General features: G+C 40.4%; 1 protein-coding gene across 1 annotated transcript in view; it reads right to left on the reverse strand.

The window, feature by feature from the left end:
* Nucleotides 1–18,909, reverse strand: part of EIF2B3 (eukaryotic translation initiation factor 2B subunit gamma) — a 99,230-nt gene that overhangs the window by 79,493 nt on the left and 828 nt on the right. Inside the window, exon 2 of the mRNA XM_041483442.1 lies at nucleotides 16,031–16,170. Coding sequence (XP_041339376.1) covers nucleotides 16,031–16,170 — 140 coding nt within the window. The remainder of the gene's footprint in view (nucleotides 1–16,030; nucleotides 16,171–18,909) is intronic.

The raw sequence follows: 18,909 nt of genomic DNA on the forward strand, positions 1-18,909 counted from the left end.
GCAGCATGGCCGACACAAAAGTAGCAAATTTCTACTTTTTGTTAACGATCAACCTTCTAAAGGCCTCTCCAGAAGACAGTGTTTCTTTTCTGACAATTACCATTTTCACTGTCTCTGTTGCCATTTTCCATCCTAAGCCTCCCTGCAGTGTGACATGGCTGCCTAATTTTGTCTTTTTAAAAGACAATATTTAAAGAGAAGGGCATTAGACAATACTTAGAAAAAACCTGAGTTAATCCATGGAGGATCGATCAGTAATTCTACTCTTACTTTGAAAACCTGGTTTAAAGCAAACTGTATCAGGGTTGACCTCTCATTCCAGAAAGGTTTATTAAAGAAAAGCTTGCTTTTTTATCTAACATGAGGAGATTCCACATTATAGTTGAGATTAGCTGAGGTCTGGTATTTACATTATTTGACAGGTTCTTCTATAACTGCTAGGCAGTTTCATGTGTTTACCAATAAGGTGTTGGAATTCATCATGTCACAAACTGTTGGAGCTGCTGATTTGGCATGCTGTGAAAAAGGTCAAGCTCTTCCATTTTCATGTGATTTGTCCCCACCTTACTGAGAAACACCTGGCTGTTTTACAGGAAGGAACAATCTGCAGGTAGAGAATTTTACACATTCAAAACCTTTCTTGCATCACTCCTTTTGACATATTTTCAAAATGTGTATTTTATATTACAGTTTTGCCCAAGGAAAGTGTTTTAATTAGCACTTCTCTAAAAAAACCCAACATGCACACATTGGAAAAAACCCCAACAACCCAAACCACTAAAGTGAGTGCCCAGCACTCTGGAGCAGCCCTGCTCCAACATTCCAGGGTGCACAAAGAAAATAAGAAAAAAATTCAGCTTGGTGTGGAAGCAAATCTCCCGCGTCACAACTGTAAACTGTGAAGAAACACATATTAAATATCCTGGAAAACCCTGCAAAATTTTCAGATATTCTGTTTTTACAAGAGCACGAATGAATAACAACGTTTACAGAAAAGACCAAAGGTATTCAAGACCCATATAAATAGACCTGTACTTTTCAAACTCACTTTATAGAAAGAAGAGATTGCCAGCTTCAAATCTAGATGCATTCGCTCCAGTGGTGAAAATAAGAAATAATCAAATGAGAGAGACTGACACCCCCATAGTCTTATACTAAGGAACGACTATCTGGACTTATAAAACAAACCTTGTAATTATTTCACATTTTACTAAATGCTTTAATCTGTCGCTACTGCAAAAACGCAACAAGCGATTCACAGTTCTGACCAGGCTCCTGGGTTTTTTCTCCTCCCTATAGGACAAGCTTTTTGCAAAAACTGAATGCAAGACCCCTGAGGAGCATACGGGAACAGAACCACCAAATGTCTGGTTGCCATCTGTTCTACCCATTTACTCTCCCAATATGTAAATAAACGTCAGTGAGCGCAGGGACCAGTGAAACACACAGTTGCTCTGTAAAGCCCACATTTCTGCCTCTCCTCCTGATGAGCAGAGCAGTGGCCTCAGAAGCACGCTGAGAATACACCATGAAAGGCTCTTTTGGGACTTGACAGCTTCCCCTTTGAAACACCACCCCCCTCATAAATAAAGCCCTCACTGTCTAATGGATGCACTTTTTTTTCCAGTGTACAACTCCTGAACGAATAAACTAATGGCTGAATGAAAAAATAAACTATCCTAGAACCTTAGCAGAAGTGTGTGTTTTTCTTTACGTTTTCGAGGTGGGTGCAGAAGAAAGAAAATAAATGGTAGAACTTGTGGGTTTTTTACATATACACACACCAAATAAATGCAGTGCACCCTTCCCAATGAGCCACTGATACAAAGAAGAGAAGTACATACTTACTACATGCACTCACGTGCTAACAAAGGGTATGTGAACATACTTGACTTCATGAATTATGCAAACGCCTAAGTACACACACATCTCTTAATGAAATACATGTAACAATGATTACATCAACCCCAAACTATTACAGAGATGATAAGAATCAACACGAACTGATTAAAAAAACCCCAGCAAGCACACACCTCAAGCAGACTGCAAAGAAAAAAAATGCACACACAAATGCACTCTCAACACGTATTACAACCACGGGCAGGGCAAGGCAAGGGTCTTAAATCAAGAAAGACCATCTAATGGATGGAGCATGAAACAAATACTTTGAATATCTGGTATTTTCCTGCTCTTGCAAACTTGACATGTGCCATTTTGTCTCTACTGCCTTTATGACAAAGAGCAGCCCTCATCACAGACCAGGATCTACCACAGAAGCTGCTGTACAGAGCAGGTGAAAAGGCAATCAAGCATAAGTGAACAGCAAATGATATTGGGTTGAGGAATACAGGAAAACACTGCATTGTTACTCTCAGGGACAGCAGCCCTGCCCTCCTGGTAGCACAGCTCATGTTTTTGTGAGCATCACAAGAGCCACAGAAAAGACAAGGAGAATATAATGCTCCTTGGAAGTGTTAACTTGGGCCTTAGCAATCCCTTTTAACCTCAGATTTGCAATTCATTCACTCAAATGAAAAACTGAGACTAGGCTACTGACCAGTGGAGAAAAATGGGATTCTGCAGAGATCATCCCACCTATGATCCAAGTTTCATGAAGATCCTTCTGCATCCCTACTGACTTCATATAATATTGGAGCTCTGGGCTTTCAGTCCAACCATCCCTGAATACAGAGCATTCAGTTAAGTCAAGTGGGAAAACATGGCACTAAGGTCCCCACATCTCCACTCTCCTTTTCTAACACTGGCTAACAGCACTTTACCATCAAATGTTATAAACTGCGAAACGGTCAGATATGAAGCAAGTTAAATACTTTATCCAGACAAATAAAACAGAGTAACATAAAACATGAAGAGATTTCTACAAAATAGAGAAAACAGTAAGGAAAAAACACTGAAAACCAGTATGTCAACAACTATATTAAACCCAGCACAATATGGAAAATATACACAAAAACAAGACCAAAAAGCAGATTGCTTCAAGAACTCGGATCAAGACAGCCGATTTAAAAATAGAAAGCATGTTTTCAATGGAACTAATTCATACCACAGATCAAAAGATGGATGCAATTATATGGTGTAATATACCAGCACAAATAAAAAGCCTTGGACTTTCTCACACCCCACATACAAAGGCAATGCTAAAAACCCTTTTATATTCAGCAATTATTGCTGGAACCCTTATGATCAAACAGGAGATGTCAAGGATACCACAGATAGCTGGCAGCAAATTATGAATTTTTAGTGGTATTCACTATGCTTTTTATATCAAGTATAGACAAGGGCAGGACCTCACAGCCTAAACTGCTGATGGCCTCAAAAACAGCAGACTAGAAAATGAGAAAACATGTGTTGCAAGGAAACTGTAATATGAACAAAATCAGCCTCAAGAGAAAGAGGAAAACAAATGTCAGATTGCATTATAAACAGAAAAGAAGCAAAACATCCACAAGCAGTAGAACCAGCTTCTAACAGAACTAAAAACAGACAAAGCACTGAAACTAAATGTTAAAAGTTTCCAATTGCAAAGTATTACAGCTGAGACTTTGACAGGAAAAGAAAGAAAATCAAGAGATTAGATATACTCAACCTAAGTTAATACATGCACAAACAGAGAACTTTGCATCACTTCCTGCGGTGTCACCAAACAACAGGGGGGAGAGAGAGGAACAAGTTATAATTACTGCTGGAATTAGGACTGAGTTTTATACACAATAGCCTGGAACTTCACCCACATGTTGCATTAACAGTGGGGTTTGTGTGTAATGCTTTTTATTATTCTAAAGAGTGGAAAGGGAAAAAACAGTTTGGCTGTGGGCAAGCATTTTGATTGCTTGTTAGCATTCTCCAGGCAAAGTCAAAGATACCTCCCAGCAATTGCATTACTCACCACTCTTCAGATCAGAAACTTACATCCAAGGCTTTAAATAATGCCTTTTTATCTCAGTCTCCATTAAGAGACCTCCAATTTCCACACCTGTGACCTCTTTGAAGCTCTATGGCTGTTGCTGCAACTGGAGCAGGGAACCTCATTTATTTTTTGATGTCTGTAAGATCTTGTTAGCTACCAACTGAAATGGCTGCCTTTCACTGGGAATTCCCACTCTCCTTTTGTAATGTCCTTGATGGCAAGATTCAGAAGGAAATCATGATTTAGTACTTTGCTAGCAGACATGAAGCATTTACCTACTCTGCTGTCACCCTGCAGCAGGAAGTTTGCTGTAGACCAGCACCTTCTTAAACTACTCTGAGGATAGAGGACAGTGGAGGCACAGAATGTCTCTCAATCTGAAATCCAGAAGCAACCTTTCCTCATTAAATGATGGAAGAATTATTTTTTAAGATCTGTGTAATGTGAAAGAAGCTTCTTAGAGGCTTATTTTTTTCTTAAAAAAAAAAAAAAAAAAGAAGAAAACAGAAAAATCTGATGTGGGAGCCAAGGGAGTCTCTTCTAATTTCCTGGATGGCCCTGAATTCATCAGGTGAGGATATCTTAAGGCAATGTGAATGCCTTCACATACGTAACCTGTCAGCATCACTGTTTATCTTCCCAAGGAAAGCTGCAAGAAAGATGCCAGAAGCTGGGGAGGAGCCTTAACCCCAGTCCCATCATATGGCTCATCCTATGTTTTGTATCAGATGGGATCATACAATGAAAACACCATTTTAGGTTATCTTTTCATCTCACAAGCTACCATCCAAAATCAATATTTTTAAATTTACATACATATAAGCTAAGAACAGGAAAGATATTCAAGCCTAGAAGGCATCCTGTCTCCTCCCAGAAGGAAGTCGTGTTGCCTATGCTCAAACTGACATGTGAGGTGGAAAAGTGTAACTTACAGTTCTCAGCAACCAAACCCAGAACTATAGAGATGAACAGAAGTTCATACACTTATTAAGATACTTTCAAAGCATTGATATTATGACACTTACTGAACTGTAAAACTTCTGGTTTGGAACACAAGCTTTGCAATCCACCTTTTTCTCTGGTTTCAACTAAATGAATCTTGTCCTACTTATACAGTACTCCAAAAGCAATTTTCCCAGCTTATTTCTCTACCCACATCACCCTTCTTCACTGGTTCTGTTTTCTATCACATGAACCACAAGGTTCATGTCCTTTTAACAGCCTATCCCATCCACTTGTCACGCATTTAACAAATCTTCTTCTACCTCACTTCAATACAGAATGATAGACCTAGTATCTATTTGTATCTTCTAAAGGTGTGGCTTCAGCCGCTGCTGTCTTTTTTTTTTTTTTTTGGTTTTTTTTTAGTAAAAGAAATCTGCTACCCTTGCACTTGCAGAACACTGACAATTGTCATGCTACCTGTATGCTGGGGCACTGGACTGACACAGTTGATCCTGTAATGGTAGGCTCTCTCATTTGTCTGGGACCAGGGTCATCTCCTGGGTTTATGTCCCAATCCTGAGTATGCCACAGAGGAGACTGTTTTTCCCACCTAAAGGTATCCAGAAGTGTACACTGTGCCTGCAAAGGCTCAGGGGAGCACCCCAGAACCCAGACCCTGCATTTGCCAGTTCATGGAGGGTAAGTCTGGCAAGATAAATTCTCTCTCTCAACGCAGTGCATGGACAGATCCCTTCTCCACAGGCAGAACTCCAGAAACAAATGGCACTCTCCTCATCACTCCTATTCCTGGAAGGCAGGTTTCCAGGACTACCTGGACGGCAGCACTGCCAGACCTGCTGTGCAGCTCATCTTGGACTCTGCCTCCCATGAACAGAAAGGAGAACGCAGCAGTCGGGCTCCAACCTCAACAGCAGCAGCGCAGCAAGAATTGCTGCCAAAGCCCAGAGCTCAAGCCCAGGCTTAACACTTAATGTAAGCAGAGCCTTAGGCAGTCAGGTGCTGCAGTCATACACACAATAATAATAAAAAGTAGTCCTAGTGGAGCTCAACCGGCTCAACTTATTGAAGAGAAAGAAGGTCTTTGCCCACAGCCAGCAATCAGCTCAACTGCAGATCTCTCAGCAGCACAACAAAAAGCAGGAATGACTGGATTCAAGGGCTAGGAACCAGCGATCAGCATAGGAATAAAACGTAAAGTGGTTTAAGAGGGAGAATAAGTATAATCTGGAATAAAATATCGAAGTATGTAATAGATAATTCATACATTCTAGTAGATGAAGAAAGTCTTGCTATATTTCAGAAACACTTTTGCTGTTTGTCGCTAAACATCCCTAAGTTTTGGGGCTAACAGGCCCAACTAGTGGGTGCAAACTCCCATAAAGACTAGAGGATCATAATGGTTCCTTGCAGTCTCAAACTAGACACTAAATAAAAACCAAAACATACAAGCATGTGTCCTCAGGAATCATTCTGCCATCCTGCAGCTAGTATCAGCACGATCTTAAATTAAAAGAAACTATTTCCAAGGTCAAAACAAGTCATTACACAACACCCAGTTTCAACACTGCTTCAAAAGAAAACCCGAATTCTGATGTACTCTGCAAAGCAGAGGCTCCTTGAGACAGCTCAGTGGAACTGCTACTGTGCACCAGCCTGCACAGGAGTGGCAACCACCTGCCTGAAACCCCATCAGCCTTATTCAAATGTTGGGGCTCTTCTCTAAACACTTTTCATGCTATGGTAAATAAAAGCACTATTATAAACTGTAGATTCCTAAACTATCTTCCACACAGGATAATTTTCTCCTCTAGTGCCTTTCCAATTTTTCTAATGGTGTTTGTTATGCAGCAACTGCTGTTGTAAGAAAAATGTTATGAAAACTTCAAGACCTCCACTGCTTTTTCCAGCACTATTAGTCTACATCCAGAATTTTCACCATCTTTCCAAAGAAGCTCACTGAATTTATACTACAGAAGAATACCTCAATTTGCTTAATCAAAAATCAAAATGCACGTTTGCTTTTCCATTTTCAGCACAGAACCAAGGAAAAATGAGATAACCTGTTTCGGTTTCCCAGTTAACACAGCATGACAAAAATACAAAATTAAATTCCAGGCATCCTGAAGTCCACTGATCTTCACCATGGCTTTCACCAAATTAAGCAGTGACAGAAAACCAGTGCTGAGAAGAGTGACATCCTCTGGGACAGCCCATGCTGTTCACAGTACCACATTCCTATTATCAGTGTTACACAACTGGACCAAGCTGCAAAACCAGACACAGGGGAAAACCCTCCCCAGCACAATTAAGTTCGTTAATTAAGCATCTCCTTCCTCCCACATTCCCCAAAAACTGGAACTAGGTACTCAGGCTCCAGCACACAGTTAGATCAGCTGTGTCTGATCCGGACAATTCCATTTTCTCTTTCAGGGGAAGAGTATCACCTGCAATTATGCCTTTTTTGGACATTTTTCTGGAAGAACATTCCTTCCTTGCTGCCTGCTGCGTGCAGCCTTTTTTACTTTGTTTCTAGGCTGTGGGATTTCTACTCGTGTATTTTCCCCATGTCTGGATCTTAACAGATCTTCCCTCATAGCACGTTTAGGCTTTTCATGGCAATTGTGGGCATTACAGCTGTCGCAGTGTCATCCTTAAAGCACAGTAAGTTATTTACATAGGGCAGCTGTATATATTTTAAATAGGGAAAATGAAAGAGGATTTACCAAAAGGAATACTACTATTTACTCCCCAAAAATGAAAACTAGTAGTGGCTGACAAAACCAGGAAAATATTTTTACCAGGATGCTTTTAAATAAATTACTTCAGCTATATGCCTGTGCAAAGAGCTTGCTGTGTCTGCAAGTAGAATAGGCTGAATTTGTGTAATTCATCAGAAACCACAGAGGGCCTAAATGAAAACACACACTGTAATACAGGAAAAGCCATGACCATTAACTTCTACATGGGAACAAGAGGTACTGGTTAACATAATGAGCACAGGCCTGGAGTTCCCAGGAGCATGAAAAGGATAAGGACATGCAGTGGGAGATGCAACAATTGAAACTGACAGGTATCTCAGGTTTGTCAATGACTCTTCTTGCAAAACACCTAAGGTTTTGCAGCCTGTATAATGGAAGGCATCCTCTTTAGCAGATCATGGGCAGAATAGCAAATGCCCTTATAATCATTCTTGATCCAACCTTCACAGCCAATTGCCTTATTCAAACTTCTGGTGTTTAAGCCATTATCCACAGTAAACCTGGGCAGCAAAATAATTTAATTATTTAGAGTCTTTTAAAGCCGAGCAACATTAGAAAAAATAAAACAAAACAACAAACAAACAAAAACCCCCAACAACTGCTGAATTCTTTCTTACCCTGCCAGAAAAAATAATGATCAGCTGAAAGTCCTGAACACATTCTTCAAGCACAGAGTCAGGCAGTGGTGTATTGTTCCTCCCAGCCACCCAGCCTGAGCACCTGCCCATGTAGCTGCTTTCTACCAAGACAACCAGCTCTGCTTTGAGAATGGAACTTGGGCATGCAAACTGTAATAAATGTTGGCTAGTGGCTTCAGTGGTGGCAGCTTTCAGTAAGAGGCAGAGAGAGAGAGAAAAAAAAAATGCTACATACCCTGTGAGCTCTCATCTGACACATCTGCTTTCCCTACTAACAACATCGTTAAAGGCAGAAACAGAAAAACCACCAAGACAGCATTTTATTTGCATTTTAAACACTTAAGTAAAAAATGCTTGCTGTCAGCTGAGCTGGAAGAAAATTAATAAATTTTTTTACTACTTCAAAACAGATTAATAGAATATTTAGTTCAGCCTTGCTATTATATAGACCTTGTCTCTTACAAATGAATTTGAGTTTTTTATTTCCACTGACAGTACAAAAAAATACATAACTCTGTATTATGGGGACCTAAGTTTTTCTTTCCATGCTCACCAAACTCTGCTCAGTCGTACCAAAAGGATTCGGATTCCATCTTCCAGCCGTTCCAGCAAGCTTACTTACATCATGTGTTTGGAAAGGAGATTTTTCAGCAGAGGAAGCGGAGCGCTTCGCCATGCTGGCCAAGACTCCACGGATCAGTGACCCTCAGCAGCACACAGACCACCGCCGTGACATCACACTTTCCACAACACGGATCCCAAAGATGCACATACCAAGAGAATCTGGAGTTTCAATCTTTGTTTATTTGTTCAAAGAAAGTTGGCTTTTCTTCTTCTTTTTGGAAGTTTTTTAGGGTTTGTTTTGCTTTGCTTTTAAAGAGCTATATTACTTTGTAATCTTACTTTTTGAAACTGAGAAAACCAGGCGGACCACCTGAGACGAAACATTTCTCTCACAAGCACTCACCAGCGATAGCAGCAGAAGACAAGCTCATTAATTCACACCATATTATTCAGGCCTTCCATTAACACAACTAAGGGCTCATCAAGGGAGGAAAATATGAAATTGTTCCACTGCTGTTACTCTGCTGGAACGCCACATTTTAATCACTGTCTGGAGTATAGTTGAGTGACACAAGGGAGAGAAATGCTTAATAGAAGATGAAAATAATACAGACTCAGTGAAGACAAATGTTTGATCCAGGCACACCCAATCCACCCAAAACACAGATTCATGAGTTAAGCAGTTTTTTCAACCTGCTGCCTGGAGAGCCCCAGCCTGGGAGGGGTGCCAGACAGCAGCTGTGTGGGTCTGGTAAAATTTGGCACAAGAAACAAAATGGTCAAATATTAGAGATGCCTAAATTTCAGAGGAACTCATTTGTAAACTATAGTGACACCCCTTGCTATTACTTTTTTTCATCAACAATAATCTACAATCTGCAAAAAGGGCTTTAGCAGCCTGATGAATGGTACAAGCAGAAGGTTCCAGAAACACAGTCCTCAAAGGGGTTTCCTGAGTCAAGAGTTTTGCCTCCTGTCATTCCAGCTATTGATTTACTTAGTTTCTTTAAAAGCAAACAAAAATACAACAAGAAAACAGATTCTCATTCTAGGAGGAAATTGGGGGATTCTTATCTTGTTTACTCCTGGAAACTCTCACAATCCTATTTTGCTCTGATTAAAACCTTTCTGTAATTTTCAGCCTGTTTTCTCACAGCAAATTTAAACCCATTTATACTCCACTCTGAACAGCTTATCTCCTTTTCTAGTGTTTGTCTCACATTTGATACATTTGAGTTCCACACCTGCTCAGTATTCCTGACAAACAACCCCTTCTCACTGCCTTAAGCAATACCACTAATTTCTCATTTCTACCATAAAGAATACTTTACCTGATTCATTCTAGTTTTGCATCAACCTTTCCTTCCTCCATCAGAGTGGTTGCTTACCATCACACTATTTCAACTAGTTCTGAGACACTGCAATTTACTCTTGGGCTTCTAGCTCCTACCACAAATTTCTTGTTTACTATTTCCCAAAATCACAAGTTCTGTGTTACCAGCCAAACTCTATATAGCTATATGTGCTATAACATGGAAGGTCATGGCATACATTTTGAATGCTGGTCCTGTGAATCAGCCAAAGGAGGTCTACTGAACTGCAAGAGAAGGCCTTTAAGGATGGCAGCAGAAGTCAAATAAATGAAGACCTATATCTGGACTGCAAAAAACCACACTGGATGTACCAGAAGACTTTACAATATGACTTGAAAAAATCATGTCCACTAATACCAGCTACAGAAGAAAAGCCTCCCTAAGTAAGCCAGGGGATTTCATTACATAAAATCACAAGGAACATCAAAATAAGTTCACTTTTAAAAAGGCTGCTCCCCATAATAACAACAACAAAAAAATAATTACCACTGAAAAACAAGTTGCCTACAAAACCACACTGCATCATCTGCTACCACCGCCTGCAGCAGACAGCACTCAATCTCTTCTCTTGCTAGAAAGTGTTATCACACGTCACCACTGAAATGGTCAAGACTTTTACTGATTTCCCTATTACTCAGCTTCAACTGAGCTGAGTGCTCCAGCCAGTGCTGCTTACCAATGAAAACCAGAAACAAGGACTAGTAATACTTATTGAGGAAAAAGCAATTATATATGATTTTAAAGAAAAGCTGTACTTCTTACATAGGACCCCTTCCACACTGCTCCAAGCAATTAGCAAGTTTAGGATGCTAAACAAATAAAAACAAGGTCATGGAAGTTATTAAATTACACCTTAACACCTGCTGTGTCCACCTGCAAAATCAGCTTTACTGTTTCACTAAAAATGCCAAGCACTGATCACATCTAAAACCCCCTTAATCTTGAAGCAGTATATATGAGGAAATTTGAGTACAAATCCAGAGCAAGATTAATGTTTTCTTATCATCTACGGATGAGGTATTTAGTTGTTCATGCCCAGAGCTAGATTAAGCCTTCCTTACATTCAAATTGTTTGCTCTTTCATCCCTAATGGAAGTTTAGTTTTTAGAAGACCTGATCCCTAGGAAAGCAAATTATTTCTTTCCCCACATGGATTCTCCAAGCTGCTAGAAAAGCGTGCAAAGGCAACATGCCTCTCATGCCTGTAATGGGTGAAACAGCAACCAGCAACAGCCTAACTGACTGATGAAAGATATTTAAAGAGTAGAATCAGAAAGTTACAGGAAAAAAAATCGGGGTGTGGAAAATGAGATTTCATAAAAGAAAGTCTGATTTCTTTTTTTGTACAAAAAGAATTTTTTATACCTATGCTAACTATTTTTTTTCAAACACTTCCTGACAGGTTAAGAATATTCTTTAGTGCAAACAAGAGATTAAGACAAAAGTAGATTGGCTCCATCAAAGCAAGAGACTAGAACACCACTACTTAACACAGTTTTTCAAACACTGATAGTCATGAAATAAAACAGTAAAAAGCAGTGCCCCTTTTTGTGTCCTGTAAGTCTTGCTGGACCCACCTCACTTTCATACTGCAGGGAAGGCAGTAACTCAAAAGGTACTGAAGTTTTTACTAAGTAAAACCCTTCAGAATTACTCTAGTATTACTGCATATGTGAACAATTGAAAGAAAATTAAAGCCAGAAGGCATAATAAATAAACAAACAAACAAAGACAGTGTTCCTGTAATGATTTTACTCAGCTACAGAAGCAGATTGTCATCTTCCAGAATAGATTACATTTCTCTATACACCATGCCCTTGCTAAAGCCCCATCTGAAGCAGGGGAGCTTTCTTCATTCTTCAAGACCAGGAAGGTCAATCCAAACCTAAAGGCATGAAGACTGACTGACTGCTCTGCCAAGGCTAGAAGGTGAGGTAACAGGGACCTCTAAACACCCCTAGGGTGGTAAAGGTGCAGTTCAACAGCAGCATTGTTACCATCAACTGTGAGTCTATACAGCCTATGTTCTACCACTTCTAATTCTACATATAAACATGAAAATAAGTCTTTGGAGCTCTACTTTCATTTTTGTATTTTGAAAAGCCATTCATTAGCAGTCATTCAAAGGATGAGCAAAAAACTAGGAACTTAAAAGGCCAAAAGAGTAAAACTGACAATGATATTAAAATTCTATCAAAACACTGAGACTGGGTATTAAAATGATACCCACGAAAGCTGTCATAAGGCACACAGACTATAGCAGGATCCTAAAATAAACTGCATTCTAGGGAAATGCTGGGACAGTCCATAGGAGGGCAGTTAAGGGATCTGATCAACAGTTGTCACAATGTTCTTTAACAAACTGTTTTCATATCCCTGTATAAAACAAATAACTTAAGAAATAAATAGGTCCTATACCCACAATTTTGCTTTTTGACAACTTAATTTTAAGTGCTGCACTTAGTGTAAAACAAATTTTAAGTGTCTTTTTTTAAAATTTGGTAATATAAATGCAGGCCAAAATATTCCTTCGTTTTTACTTCATATTAAGTATTTTAAATCTTATTTAAGTGCAAAAATATTTTTATAATTAGAACTAATTTTATAATTAAATGCAGAAGTATTTTTCAGTTACTTATATTCAGACTGACACATTCCAGATTGAGGACCTTTTTAAATCATAGTCTAGCACACTGAATAACTAGCACTCTGAATAAACCACAACACTGGAGATTCAGAAACTGAGCTACAGCCCTCAACTGTTTTCACTTAAAACAGCTTCAGCTTGTATTTAATGTCTTGTCCTGCTGGCTTTCTGAAGGTAGGGAAACAGAGTATGCAATATCAAACAGAATATGTAATATCATAAGGTTATCTTATGGCTGAAACTAAGAGATTTGAGACAGAAGTTCATTTTCCAGTACTGGTACAAATCTCTTCAACGATCCTAGGTAAATCACTTGACCTCATTATGCCTCAGTTCTCAGTTGGAGAATTGAGAGGACAAACTGATTAATGGTGTTTGCTATTCACACCCTAGAACTGAATGTTCAATAAAACCAAACAAAACAACACACTACACAAGTCAGTTAGAGAAGTACTGGTAAAGAACAGGCCAGACTGACACCCAGGCCTAGGAATACACAAAGTGAAACTTACAGGACCAAGTTTTCTGGTGTTCACTACTTTTCAAGTAGGTGTCTTTAGGAATGAAGTTTAGCATAATATTTTTATTGTATGAAGGATCCAAGAAAAGGATATATTCAGACTTGTAATGAACATAAAAAACCTAATGAAGCTGCTACCTTGTCAATCAGGTGAAGGCTGAGACAGCCAAAAATAACAGGAAGACTTCCAATAGAGAAAGAACCTGCATCTAGTATATCAACTTTCGAAGCAAAATTGTCAAAAACGTTATTATGTCTGCAGAGAGGGCAATTAGCAAACAAAAACTTTAATGAGTTTCTTTTGCTCTCATGAACTTCTTAACAACTTGCAAAAAGTAAGACTGACAGTCAGATGCTCGTTACTGAGAATGAAAAGGCAGTCTTACGTGCCACCAAAAACACCAGCACCATAAAGAGAGAAAACAATGGAAACTAGCTTCCTTAGCCCTTACAGGTTTTGCATGTACATGCTCTCCTGCTACTTCTGAATGCAATTCTGTAAGTCTAATCTTGACATCTAATCTTTAAAGTATCAAGCTTCATTACCCAAGGAGGGACACAACAAAAAGGCCCAAAACTGCAGGCACAGCAAGCAGCAGTGAGACTCCTTCAGTCCAAGCTAGACAAGGCAGCAAGTCATGAAATGTTATGCTTTAGAGTGCTTTATGCACATCTCAGAATTTGTGATCAGCAGTTCTGCTACCTTTAGCCATATTTCTTACTGTGCATTTATAATCTTGGCTCTACTCCCTGTCACTTGCACTGCACACAAGCAAGTTGTCTATACTGTGCCATGTTACCTTGCTTTCACTGAGCATACTTGCTCTTCTGTCTGTGGGCAATTAACTCAATTTGTGACAACTAAGTTTCAGCAACGAGTTTAAACTTCTCATCAGACTTTTGGCATGGGCTGCAAAAAGCCTGCCAGCAAACTATGGCCACAAGAAGCAGTTGTTTTCACCAGGGAAACTCATTCTTCAACGTGATCACTCTCCCGCTGCACCGCAAACACAGCCAACATACAGCAGCTTTTCAGCTACCTCTACTGTGGAGTTCTCTCACCTATATCACACAGGAGAGGGCATTCCCTGTAAGAGGTGCACCAGTGGTATGCATTTACTAGAGGAATGACTCCAAAATACACAGTGCAGCAATCTGCTCAAGGACTTAGTATAGGCTTCTTTCAAATAAGAGACCACTTTGTCCTCTGTGTCCAGGGAAGCAGACATGGAATAAAAAGGGCAGAAGCAGCTGCTGCCACTCATACATAGCATCTGACTGAGTAAAACTTGTGTGGTTTTCAGGACTACCTCACATCTTCTCTAAGCCTTTTTTCTGGAAAATAAACAGAAGATCAACACTGCCGCCTGTGAAGACACACTATTTTCTAACTCACAGACACTCTACTTGCTGCCTCCCAGGGCCCCTAAGCAGACCTGCCTGGATTACCAAAAAGACAGACATCCCAACATAAGGGCTTGTCACTGATCAGACAATAAAACTGTAAGGTCAGGGTCCCAATTTGCAGTGCAGATACTTCCTTATTGCAAGCGTGTATTTAAAAAATACTGTCAAACTGAGTTATGACAAAACCTGATTCTCCACATGACAGAAACATTCAGTTCAGTTAAACTGATTTTGTTAATTTTTATTTTCTTTGTCATGTATTCTCTTCACCCTCTAAATAGCAGTCTGTGCATTAATCCCTTGCCAGAATTGTCTCATGCCATCTACACATCTGTATTTGCCTTGAAGTTTCACCTTGTCTCAAATGAAGTCTTTCTCTTGGGAGTATATAGCCTGTAACACTGCACTTCATTAGCTTCAAAAAGAGCTTTAAAAAGAAACCTCAGGACTTAAGCACTCATTGATGTTCTGTTGCAACATTTATTTAAACAGGCAATTTGGCTAAGATGGCCTAAACAGACAGGGAACAAATCCTATGATTAAGTCTATGACAGCAACAAAAACAAAATTCCGTCCCAGATCACAGCAAGAGCTCCGAGCAGCATTTCTGCCTTACATGGGAGTGTTTTAATTATGCAGCTGGAAATTAAAATTCTATAAACTGCTGGTTTTATTTGAACAGCAGCCCTTTATCACATCTGAGCACTGTTTACTGAAGAGCTTACTGTAAGACCAAGGGAACAAAAGCAGAGGAAAAGCAGAAAACTGAAGCCCAGCACAAGTCACTGACCCAAGAGCGCAGGCACGCCTGTGTCACGGCCAGCAGCGAACCCAAACTCTCTGGAGCATCACTGCATTGCCTTAGACAGCAAAGAATGTTTGTGCAGAGCTACTCCCCCAAGCACCAGGTAGACGGACAACAACTATCACACACTGTATCAAAAAATCATAGAAGCAAATACAACCTTTTAATTACCTCTCCAGAAAGCTAACACTGACCAAGAAGCAGCCAGAGCCCAGCCTGAACAGGCTCCAGCCTTCCCAATTGCAATCGTTCAGAGTCTTTGTGCGAGTTCCCTTGTGAGGTGGCCTTTACAAAATTCAGCTCTTTTGAAGACCAGGAAATTCAGTTATGCACAGTATCACAACACAGGAACTCCTTACAACACAACAAAAAAAATTATAAACAAACAAACTTCCATTTAAGTTCAATAAAAGACAGTAATACCTTAATTTTCTGGTGAATATGCCTCAGTGAATCTGCTGTACCCATGTCCATGTTGTCACTGATGCACACAAAATCAAGCTTCATTTTTGTGTCCAGGTTTAGCATCTTCTGGATTTCCTTCCTTGTAATCACAATGACCTCTAGGACAAAGGAGAGAGAGATGAGATGAAGCAGAAAATAAATCTAAATAATATTTATCACAAATAGGATACACCCACTTTGTTATTTAGAAAGGCAGATGGAACTGTCAAAAGGCTTGAGTAACATAACTGGGTTCTCCACCCAGTCAAGCTCTTTTGGCAACAGTAACTTTTCAAGAAAAGAATTGAACTCTAATGAATGTGAAAACAATCTCCCCTGCTTTGCTGGGTGGAGGTTGTTACTGAAAGGGACACATGCATGTGTGGCATGAGTTAGCAAGATAGAACAGACACTTCCATCATTAACCAGCAGCCTCAAACCGTATGTCCTCAAACAGAGCAATGGGACCCCGTGTTCATGTCACCAACACTTCAGAGCTCTGTCTTTTGCTGCCCCGATCCTGTGTAATCCTCTGTGGACAACACCAACCACACTATTACAATACAATGGTTAAACTATTTCTCAGCATCAGCTTGGCAAGAAAGTGCAGCAATATATGAGCAACAGACTCATTCCATCTACAAAAGAAAAAGGATAAATACATATTTGAAGGAAATCAACACTGGCATGAAAGCGTATTTTCCAAAATGAAGAATGTGAGAACAGAAGCTCTGCAAAGAAAAGACTGAGGAAACAAGACGACAAGAAACCTTCTCCTCCAGTCTTAGGAATGGGAAGGAAAAGCAACAATCAAATTTTCCAGTTAAAATATCCCCTCAAAATACCTCAACACTATAATATTGTATTCCACATGGAATTTTAACAGAGAATTATAGGAAATAAGAAATAATAATGATAATAATAGTATAGGCAAGATGAAAACATCAGGAATAAATCTGCATCAATCAAAACTCAACTCATCTTGAACCTATGAAAAGAAAAGAGGAAGGAACTGTAAACATGGGAATTGTGTGGCATTTTGGTGCCAGGGACATGGCTGCTCTTCCACTCCCATACTGGATGCCAGTGTGGATTCAAAAGAGGCTGAAGAACCTAGAGCAAAGGACTGAAAGCACACCTTGAATTAGGCAAAGAATTAACTGATGAAGAGGGAACTGGTGTCAGGTGCAAGTTCTAAGCTCACGCAGTTCAGCATAAACCTGGTGAGCTGGGCAAAGGCCTCCTAAATATTAGGAGATGAAGCACTTGCAATTAGGGCAAAAGAGACAGTGAGTCAGCCCATGGAACACCTACTTACTTACATAAGCAAGTATGAGGAACTAATCATCCAGGGAGAGAATTCATGCCAGTGGATCATTTAATGCAGGGATGTACAGCTTGGTCACGGGTGTGAAGCACAGAAGGAGCAGGAAGGTGGCAGTTTGCTTACTGGAGCTGAATACATTTACTGAGTACAACCCTGCACGTCCACATTCTCACTGGAGACAGATAAGCTGCAGCACTACGTGTGAGAAAGGAGAAAGGTCTGACTGCAGCACTATCACAGAGTCACAGCATGGTTCAGGCTGGAAGGGACCACACTGGGTCATCTGCACCTCCCTGCTCAAGCAGCCTCGTCTCAAATCACATTGCACAGGATTGTGTCCAGATGGCTCTGGGACATCCCCAGTGAGGGATATCCCAAATCCTCTCTGGACAGCCTGTCCCAGTGCTCGGTCACCTGCACAGTAAAGTTCTTCCTTCTATTCAGAGGGAACTTCCTGGGAATCAGTTTCTGCCTGTTTCCTCTTGTACCATTGCTTGGCACCACTGAGCACAGCCTGGTCCATCCTCTGACACCTCCTTTCAGAGACTGAGAGACATTGATGAGGTTCCCTCTCAGTTGTCTCGAGGCTGAACAGACCAGCTCCCTCAGCATTTCCTCATAAGGGAGGTGCTCCAGACCCTTCACCATCTCTGTTGCTCTCCACTGGACCTGCTCCAGGAGCTCCATGTCCTTCCTGTCCTGAGAAGCCCAGGACTGGACACAGCACTCCAGATGTGCCTCACCAGGGCTGTGCAGAGGGGCAGCTACTAAAAAAAAAAAAAAAGAAAACAAAAACAAACAAACAAAAAAAAGGCAGACAGAAGGCAGACAATCAGAATGCAGATTTCAACAAACAAAAAACAAATCCAAAGAACATAAGTTCTTTAGGATTTTCTAATGAAACAGAATAAAGGCAAAGTCTGCTCTTAGTTTTGTTCCCTCCCACTGAAATAGTAAGAGACTAACATGGATAATCATGAGCTCATGGATAATCATCTTTACAGAAGATAGAAACAGTCAGGAAGAAAGCCACAGACTCAGGATGAAGTACAGAATAATCACAGAGACAAAACAGAGAAGAAACACAAAAAACAAACACAAAAAGCCCAGATGCTTGAAAGGTGTCAGGAAGAACCTTTGTAAGAAGTTGGGGGGACGCCACAGAAAGATTTGGTCCAGCACTCAAAAGGTGAACAAAAGCCTAACCTTAGAAGATACTGAGGAAGCTCACCAGGTACTAAATAGCACCTTAGTCTTGGTGTGAAACAAAGGCACAGGTGAGCAGCACCTGCCATTGCCCCTGCCCTGCTGGGCGAGCAGGGTGCTCAGCTCTGCAGCCACACGGACTGAGCACTCAGACAGAGCCAGCAGCCCTGAGCTTGGGCCAGGCTGAAACAACAAACCACCAGCCATCCCCGGAGAGCTGGCACGTCTCACGCTGCTGCCATTAATGACTCTGAGAAGGAAACACGGGAGAGTCGGGTTAGTGACCCAGGGAACGACATCAAAGCTGGGAAAGGCCTCGAGTCAC

This window comes from Pyrgilauda ruficollis, unplaced genomic scaffold (assembly GCF_017590135.1).
Source record: "Pyrgilauda ruficollis isolate IOZ18807 unplaced genomic scaffold, ASM1759013v1 scaffold6, whole genome shotgun sequence".
In the NCBI taxonomy this organism is placed as follows: Eukaryota; Metazoa; Chordata; class Aves; order Passeriformes; family Passeridae; genus Pyrgilauda; species Pyrgilauda ruficollis.